At 46.8% G+C, this 9294-nt stretch overlaps 1 protein-coding gene across 1 annotated transcript; it reads right to left on the reverse strand.

Annotated features, from left to right (window-relative positions):
- Window positions 1-345: 345 nt before the first annotated feature.
- LOC121273678 (gastrula zinc finger protein XlCGF57.1-like) lies at window positions 346-4261 on the reverse strand. The gene is made up of 2 exons (XM_041180830.1): window positions 4192-4261; window positions 346-3209 (listed from the first exon to the last, which is right to left on the reverse strand). Exon 2 carries the CDS (start codon window positions 2466-2468, stop codon window positions 597-599), a length of 1872 nt encoding a protein of 623 aa, XP_041036764.1. The 5' UTR covers window positions 2469-3209; window positions 4192-4261; the 3' UTR covers window positions 346-596.
- Between the last annotated feature and the right edge of the window lie 5033 nt (window positions 4262-9294).

A 9294-nucleotide genomic window follows, 5' to 3' on the forward strand; every position in this document is an offset into this window, starting at 1 on the left:
ATTCTTCCACTGGTCATGTGGCTCAGACTCTGAGAACATCGGCGGGTAATCAGACCCTGACAATTTCCATAATATAAAAGCAAATTACTGCAGAAGCTGGAAATCTGACACAAAAACAGAAAGGGTTAGTAAAGTTCAGCAGGTCTAGCTGCATCTGTGGAGAGAGAAACAGAGTTAACGTTGCGAGTCCGTATGACCCTTCTTCAGAGCAATTCCTTGACAATTTCCACTTGATTTCAGCCATTTCTCACAAAAGCTACTTGGATTGTCAGCTTCTGTCAGAAATGTTATTTTCCTTTAGTTTCCAACTTCGACTATTAGACAAGTATTCTCTGTTACCATGTTATAATCCTGACAGCCTGATGGTGAAGCAAGAAAATGGGAACAGTCTTTGCTTGGTGTAGATTTATTCACAGTGTGAAACATTACAGATATATACCTCCTGAATGCACCCCACTATGTGTCAGTAGTGTCTCTTTATATGTGAAGTAACCATCCAATAAATGCTCTGCATCTGTATATATTTTACCTCAATTGACACAATTAACTCCCACAGTCCGAGCAGGCTGGTTAACCGAGTGAATCCCTTCCTACACTCAGAGCAGGCAAACTTCCTCGCCCCGGTGTGACCCTGTTGATGTGTCAGCAGGTAGGATGAAAGAGCGAATCCCTTCCCACACATGGAGCAAATGAAGGGCCTGTCTCAAGTGTGAACTTGCCGGTGTGTCTGCAGATGGGATGACCGAGCGAATCCTTCCCACATGGAGAGCGGGTGAATGGTCTTTTCCAATGTGAACTTGTTGGTGTGTCAGCAGGTGGGATAACTGAGCGAATCCCTTCCCACACACAGAGCAGGTGAACGGCCTCTCTCCGGTGTGAACAACCTGGTGTACCACTAGATGGGATGACTGACTGAATCCCTTCCCACACTCAGAACAGGTGAACGGCCTCTCCCTGGTGTGAACGACCTGGTGTGCCACTAGGTGCGCAGACTGAGTGAATCCTTTCCCACACTCGGAGCAGGTGAACGGCCTCTCCCCAGTGTGAACTACCTGGTGTGCCACTAGGTGGGATGACTGAGTGAATCCCTTCCCACACACAGAGCAGGTGAATGGCTTCTCCCTGGTGTGAGTTACCTGGTGTGCCACTAGGTGGGATGACTGAGTGAATCCCTTCCCACACACAGAGCAGGTGAATGGCTTCTCCCTGGTGTGAGTAACCTGGTGTGCCACTAGGTGTGTAGACTGAGTGAAAGCCTTCCTACACACAGAACAAGAGAATGGCCTCTCCTTGGTGTGAGCAACCTGGTGTGCCACTAGGTGGGATGACTGAGTGAATCCCTTCCCACACACAGAGCAGGTGAAAGGCCTCTCCTCTGTGTGAACTACCTGGTGTGCTACTAGGTGGGATGAATGAGTGAATCCCTTCCCACACTCAGAGCAGGTGAAAGGCCTCTCCCTGGTGTGAACTACCTGGTGTGCTACTAGGTGGGATGAATGAGTGAATCCCTTCCCACACTCGGAGCAGGTGAATGGCTTCTCCCTGGTGTGAACTATCTGGTGTGCCACTAGGTGGGATGACTGAGTGAATCCCTTCCCACACACAGAGCAGGTGAACGGCCTCTCTTCAGTGTGAACTATCTGGTGTGCCACTAGGTGCGCAGACTGGGTGAATCCCTTCCCACAAATAGAGCAGGTGAATGGCTTCTCCTCAGTGTGAACTACCTGGTGTGCCACTAGGTGGGATGACTGAGTGAATCCCTTCCCACACACAGAGCAGGTGAACGGCCTCTCTTCAGTGTGAACTACCTGGTGTGCCACTAGGTGCGCAGACTGAGTGAATCCCTTCCCACACTCAGTGCAGGTGAACGACCTCTCCCAGGAGTGAACTGCCTGGTGTGCCACTAGGTGGGATGACTGAGTGAATCCCTTCCCACACACAGAGCAGGTGAACAGCCTCTCCCCAGTGTGAACTACCTGGTGTGCCAATAGGTGGGATGAATGAGTGAATCCCTTCCCACAAACAGAGCAGGTGAGCAGCCTCTCCCTGGTGTGAGCGACCTGGTGTGCCACTAGGTGGGACGAATGAGTGAATCCTTTCCCACACACAGAGCAGGTGAGCAGCCTCTCCCTGGTGTGAGCTACCTGATGTGCCACTAAGTGTAATGGCTTACTAAATCCCTTCCCACACACAGAGCAGGTGAGCGGCCTCTCCCTGGTGTGAGCGACCTGGTGTGCCACTAGGTGTGAGGAATGAGTGAATCCCTTCCCACACACAGAGCAGGTGAGTGGCCTCTCCCTGGTGTGAGCTATCTGGTGTGCCACTAGATGTGAGGAACGAGTGAATCCCTTCCCACACACAGGGCAGGTGAATGGCCTCTCCCCGGTGTGAATGTGTCGATGAGTTTCCAGCACAGATGTGGTTTGGAATCCCTTCCCACCGTCCCCACATTCCCACAGTTTCTCCATGGTGCGCGTGCCCTTTTGTATCTTCACGTCTGTTGATCAATTGGTGCCTTGTCCACACACAGAACACGTGTGGTGTCTTCCCTTTGTGAATGCTGATGTTTTTTCAGTCTGTGTAACTTGTTAAAGCTCTTTCCACAGTCAGTGCACTGGAACACTCTCACTCGGGTGTGCTTTCCAATCACACTGATGTTTGAAACATTTTGAAGCAGACAGAACAGACAATCATCTCTCCTTCTAGTTTGAAAGGCCAATGATATTCAGGTCCTGATGAATCGAGTGAGTCTGGCAGATGCTAACGTGAATTTTGGTTTGAGAATTTCTAGCACAGACGGGTTCCGGAATCCCTTCCCACAGTCCCCACATTTCCATGGTTTCTCCATGGTGTAGGTGTCCTTATGTCTCTCTGTGTTTGACAATCAGTTGAGGCCTCATACATGCACAGAACACATGTACAGTCTCTCCCCGCTGTGAATGGTGTGATTTTTTTTTCAGGCTGTGTAACTGGTTGAAGCTCTTTCCACAGTCAGTGTACTGGAACACTCTCGCTCGGGTGTGTGTGTCTCGGTGCTTTTCCAATCACACCAATGTTTAGAATCTTTCCCCACAGACAGAACAGACAAAAGTTTCTCCACATTCAAATGTCAATTATGTTCAGGTCCTGATGAATTGAATGACACTGTAAGATCTTGATGTAATTTTTGGTTTGAGATTTCTGTCTGCAAATCCTCCCCCTCTAATATCCTGCAAAAGGGGTTTACAAAAGTCATCACAGTCAGTACAGGATGGAAATTCAGAATATACAATTCTAGTTTCTATGAAACATTCTTTCCTCTCTCGCTCTCCAAAACCTGTAAATCTCTGTCCCACACACTCTCCCTCCAATCTCACTCTGCTGTACCTAATTTACAACCTCCCAATTCTCCTGAAGGTACACATTCATCCTGATTGACAGATCCATGTTCAGCACTGTCAGTCCAGCAAACAGACATGTGAGCCATAAGCATGAACACATTAGAGAAATACAAATGTTGTAATACAATATAATATGTATTGCATGATTAGAGGTATGGGGGGATGCAAGAAAGAACTGTATTTAGGAGTCAGTGATCATGACCTGGAATTCAATGAGTCTGAGGATGGTGGAACTGAAGATGATCATTGATTTCAGCATGAAATTCGACGGACACTTGATGGAAGTACACTTGCAGGGGAATGGGGATATAGAAGGGGAAAGGGACTGAAAGGATTCTTCTACACAGAGTCAGCATGGACTTGAGTTGCCGAATGAACTCCTTCTGTGCCGTAATGACCCTATGACTGGAAATATATACATTACAAGACTGGGAAGGCTAATACATGAATTTAATTACAGGACTACAAATAATATATCTAAACTGTTCCCTGTCACGACACTAGACATATCTCTGTCCTATATTAATTTACTGTCCCCTTAAATGTCAGCCATCCCATGGGGAAACCACCCCTTTAATTGTGAACATTAAAAAAGGGACCATCCTTTTAGCCAGACAAATAAATGTGTCAAGCTGAGGGAGCAAAGGATGTCAATGTCTTTAAGAGAGAGAGAGAGACACCTGGGCCAACCTTTCCAGAGTCTGCACCCTCCCTGGATTCACTTCCTTTCCCGTCAGTTCCTGCAAGTCAACAATTTCTCCCCAGAATGAGAAAAGAAATGGAAAGGGGGAGAAAAGAAACTTTTACTCACAGATGTTGGACACAGGAGGAAGTTTCAGTCTGCGTGCAGCTCAATCTTAAGCCACACAACGCACGCGCTCTGATTGGCTGGAGGACCAGTATCCTTCCGGTCCTCCAATTCTCTTCATTGGTCATTTCCTCAGCATGAAGGGAAGAGGCGGGCTCTCCCCCGCACATGCGCAGCTTCCCCTCTCCCGAGTTCACAGAGCAGCTTCTCGCTCTGGCCGGAGCCGTCAGCCGGTTGCCAGGAAACCTGGGCTCGAGGAGGCGGAGGCGGAGAGGGAACAATGGGTGGGGGCGGGGCTCCTGTGTCCGCGCGCCAGGCCTGCGGACTGGAACCCGAGGACGTCACCGCGGAGCAGAGTGATTCCTATTGGCTGATTCAGGCAGGGTTCCATTGTGGACGTCACAATGCGGAATTTGGACAATGAGCTTCAGACTAAAACTTGCCCCTCTGGGCAACATCTGTGAGGAAATCAATGTTTCCCCCTTTCCATTTCTTTTCTCATTCTGGAGGCAAATTGTTGACTTGCAGGAACTGAATTCGGCTGTTCTGATTTTCTATCATGGACTGACAGTGATGAATTTTGTAAACTCCTTTTTCCAGAATATTAGAAGGGGAGGATTTGCAGACAGAAATCTCAAATCAAACGTCACATCAAGATCTGACAGAGTCATTCAATTCATCGGGAGCTGAATATCAATGGCCTTTGAATCTAGAAGGAAAAATGTTTCTGTTCATTCTGCTTCAGACGGTTTTGAAATCAGTGATATTGGAAATGCACTGAGACAGACACATCTGAGTGAGAGTGTTCCAGTGTACTGACTGTGGAAAGAGCTTTGACTGGTTACGCAGCCTGATAAAACATCACGGGAGTGACTGTACACATGCTCTGTGTGTGGAGTGCTCAGTTGATCATTGAATCTGGGATGACTTAAAGACATCCACACTATGGAGAAACTGTGGAAATGTGGGGAATGTGGGAGGGGATTCATATCCCCATCAAAGCTGGAAATTCATCGACGCAGCCACACTGGAGAGAGGCCGTTCACCTGCTACATGTGTGGGAAGGGATTCACTCATTCATCCCACCTGATGAGACACCAGCGAGTTCACACCGGGGAGAGACCATTCATCTGCTCTGACTGTGGGAAGGGATTCACTCAGTCATCCCACTTGCAGATTCACCAGCACATTCACACCAGGGAGAGTCTGTTCCTCTGCACCATGTGTGGAAAATGATTCACTCAGTCATCCAGCCTGCTGAGACACCATGTCACTCACACCGATGAGAGACCCTTTAAATGTTCTGACTGTGGGAGTAGCTTCAAAAGCTCTCGGGAACAGATGTTTCACCAGCGCATTCACACTGAGGAGAGACCGTTCAGCTGCTTTCACTGCATAAAGAGGTTTAGAAATTCATCCAACCTGCAGGAGCACCAGCGAGTTCACACCAGGGGGAGGCTATTCACCTGCTCTGAGTGTGGGAAAGGATTCATTCAGTCATCCAAACTACAGATGCACCTGCGAGTTCACACTGGGGAGAGGAGGCCATTCACCTGCTCAAGTGTGGGAAGGGATTTGCTTATTTATCTGGCCTGCTGAGATACCAGCGAGCTCACAGTGGGGAGAGGCTATTCATCTGCTCGGAGCACGGGAAGGTATTCACACGATCGTCCCACCTGTTGACACATCAGCAAGTTCACACTAAGGAGACCCGCACTATGGAGAAACTGTGGAAATGTGGGGACTGTGAGAAGGGATTCAAATCCCCATCAAAGCTGGAAATTCATCAACGCAGTCACACTGGAGAGAGGCCATTCACCTGCTCTGACTGTGGGAAGGGATTCAGTCATTCAGCCCATCTGTGGATACATCAGTGAGTGCACACTGGGGAGAGGCTGTTCACCTGCACTGTGTGGGGGCAGCGATTCCCTCAGTCATCCAAATTGCTGACACACCATGTCACTCACACCAATGAGAGACTGTATCTGGGCCCCACACTTTGGGAAAGATGTGAAGTTTTTTGAGAGGGTGCAGAGGAGATTTACGACAATGGCACCAGGAATGAAGGACTTCAGTTAGTTGGAGAGACTGGAACAGCTAACTTTTCTGTCTTTGGATCATGGAATCATTAAGATATATAAGGAGACTATTCAGCCCATCAATTCCATGCTAGCTCTCTGTAGAGCAATCCAGTCAGTCCCATTCCCCTGTTCTATCACTGAATCACTGAAAGTTTATTTCCCTCACGTGTCCATTCAATTGTCTTTTGAAATTGTTCATCGTCCCTGCTTCCCACCCTGCCCCTCATAGACAGCTAGTTCCACGTCATTAGCATTGGCTGTGTAAAAATATTCCTCCTCACATCCCCCCTGCAGCTCCTGCCCAAAACCTTAAATCTGTGTCCCCCTCGTCCTTGTACCATCAGCGAATGGGAACAGCTTTTCTTTGTCCACCTTATCTAAACCTGTCATAATCTTCTACATCTCTATCAAATCTCCCCTCAACCTCCCGGATTCAAGGAAAACAACCCCAGCCTGACATCTAAAATAAAGAACAAACAATATGTTAATGCCTGAAATCAATTGGGAATGTTTGATTTCTGTTTTAAAGATATGATGAATATATTGTATTGGACATTAAAGGAATTGGAGTAACTCACCCGGGTGATCAGTGGAATGTATCAATCTGGTATCCACCTACATTCTAGTGAAAGTCAGGGAGGTGTAGATGAGATGAATAAGTTGATAGATTTCTCTGGGAGATATTTACATCCTTACCTATGAATTTTGTTTTAAGGAAAACCACATCTGATTGTCTGGACACCACCTGAAATATCAGGATGATAACAGGAGGAGATAAGCAAAGACAGACACTCACTTTGATCTTTTGATAAGCGCACCTGAAAGTTCAGAATATGTGGCCTGACATTGGGATACCGGTGTGAGTGTGCAGATATGATTTGTTACACGTGAAGACAATAGGACACGTAAATTCATTGTGAAGTGGACTGAGGAACAGGTCTCAAACATACACAGCTACTTGACAAACAACGTGACATGAAATGGTTGTGACCAAGAGAATGAGACAATATTTTGACATCATCAAAGCATTGACACATACTCCAGAGAGAAACTGACTGTAAAACAATCAGGATAGAATTAAACACACTGGTCATGGTCAAAAAGTGACTAAAATTGAACGAACAGAGATAAAGATTTGGATTGGGTCAATTAAGGGCTTGGGAAAAATAATACTAAGTGAGAACTGTCCACAAGTTGGACAGGGGTAAGAAGAGAGCATTTACATCCATGCTTGATCTGTTGCCTGAAGCATATGTTCTTATGTCAGTAACCTAGAACTCACGGCGCTCCCTCAGGAGAAGAAAAGATTGAGTAGATATTACCTCAGGCAGGGCCATAACAGAGCTGGAAAATAATGGAGTGAAATTGAGTGAGGGGTCGGAGAGAGAGTTCTCCTCCTTAAGGTGTGGACTGTAAGAATCCTGGGGGATCCGCTTCTTCGGGTTTTCTTGCTAATTAGTGAACATTTAATTAAAAACTATGACAGGCTGTGCATTTATTTTTAATTTGATTGCTACACTTCTCCTGTTTTTATTCCTGTTGTGATTACTCTCTGGGTGAGGATGGTTGACAGGTGACAGGATGGGAAATTGTGGTTTGGGTCTTCATTGACAAAATGTTTTATTGATCTGAAAGGTGTAAAAGGGGCCAAACTTCAGCAGAAATCTGGCAGAGCTGAGAACAAACAACTTGCTATGTGGGAACAGGGAGATGAACAGCTCCCAGAGGACAGAGAAAACAAGAGTGCTTTGAATCCTAGACGACACCTGGGTGTCAAGGCCACCATGTTTTCACTGCTTGGCATGGGAATGCTGACTCCCTGTACCGGGGATGGAGCGTGGGAAGCCAATTGTTTGAGAGTTTGACGTGGCTTGGGCAGGTACAGATGGTTCAATGACAGGTTTTGTAATTGGTCTGTTCAAATGTTAGCTTGGCAATGATTGGGTTAAGTCAGATTGTGATGTAAAAAAGTATCAGAAGGGATTCCCCGAGCACAGAGATTTGTAGAGGTTTTACATATTGCATTGACTGGTGCCATGGCATCTGGGGCAGACCAGGGAGCATTTACGTGGAGATGGTGCTGCTACCCAGAGTGTAATGGTAATGCTGCTGCACTTTGATATTACTGCTCAGACATGAGCATGTGTCAGATCTTATTTATACTGAATCAAATCTAACCACTGTCACCAATAAGGGTTATCACTGTGAATTATTTCAGAGTTTGGGAAAAGGGGATAAGGGGTTAAATGACTCCCTGACCCCATTTCCTAACATCGCTGTGTCAAAAATAAAATCTCATCTCCCCCTCTGGCTCCTTTGCCAATTACCTCAGAGGGACTCACTTTCTGTTAAAGAGCCTGCCAACCCCTCTCACCCACTTTCCCTAAAGTGCAGATATCTAATCATGAAAAGTCCAGCAAAATAAAAGTTTATTAATGAAATTGAACATGGTCAAAAACAACAGAAAATTACTTGAGGATTAAAGACAACCAGAGTAAAAGGATGTGCACAATGTTCTGGACCCAAATGGTTTCTCTTCAGCTCCTCTGTACCCTGTTCCTGTGACTCCCTACTTTGTACACAGGGGCACTGAACCCCGGGGGTCGGGTCACCCCCTCCTGCGCTCTGATCGATTGGAGGCCCATTTCCCAGTCAGTCCTCCAGCACCTTCCTGTCTCCCTATCAGTGCGATGCCCATGGCAGTTTCCCAACTGGGGCACAGGCCCTGTTATTCTCAGCTAAATTCAGCCCTCTGCTCCGTCGCCTGGCTGTCATTGACACGAGGAATAGAGAGACGGAAAGGTGCTGGAGGCTCAAATGGGAAGTCGAAGCTTGTGGCTCTGAACCAACATTTCAACATTTGTCACTCAAACACTTGTTATTTATACTGGGGATTTTATTATTAGATTTAGACACTGGAGGCAAAGGGTAACTTTCCGTTTCTAACTTTTTATTGCCTATCGTGTCAGCCTTGGCTCAGTGGGTAACACTCTCACCTCTGGGTCATGAGGCTGTGGGATCAAGT

Source organism: Carcharodon carcharias (assembly GCF_017639515.1).
Source record: "Carcharodon carcharias isolate sCarCar2 chromosome 27 unlocalized genomic scaffold, sCarCar2.pri SUPER_27_unloc_1, whole genome shotgun sequence".
Lineage (NCBI taxonomy): Eukaryota > Metazoa > Chordata > Chondrichthyes > Lamniformes > Lamnidae > Carcharodon > Carcharodon carcharias.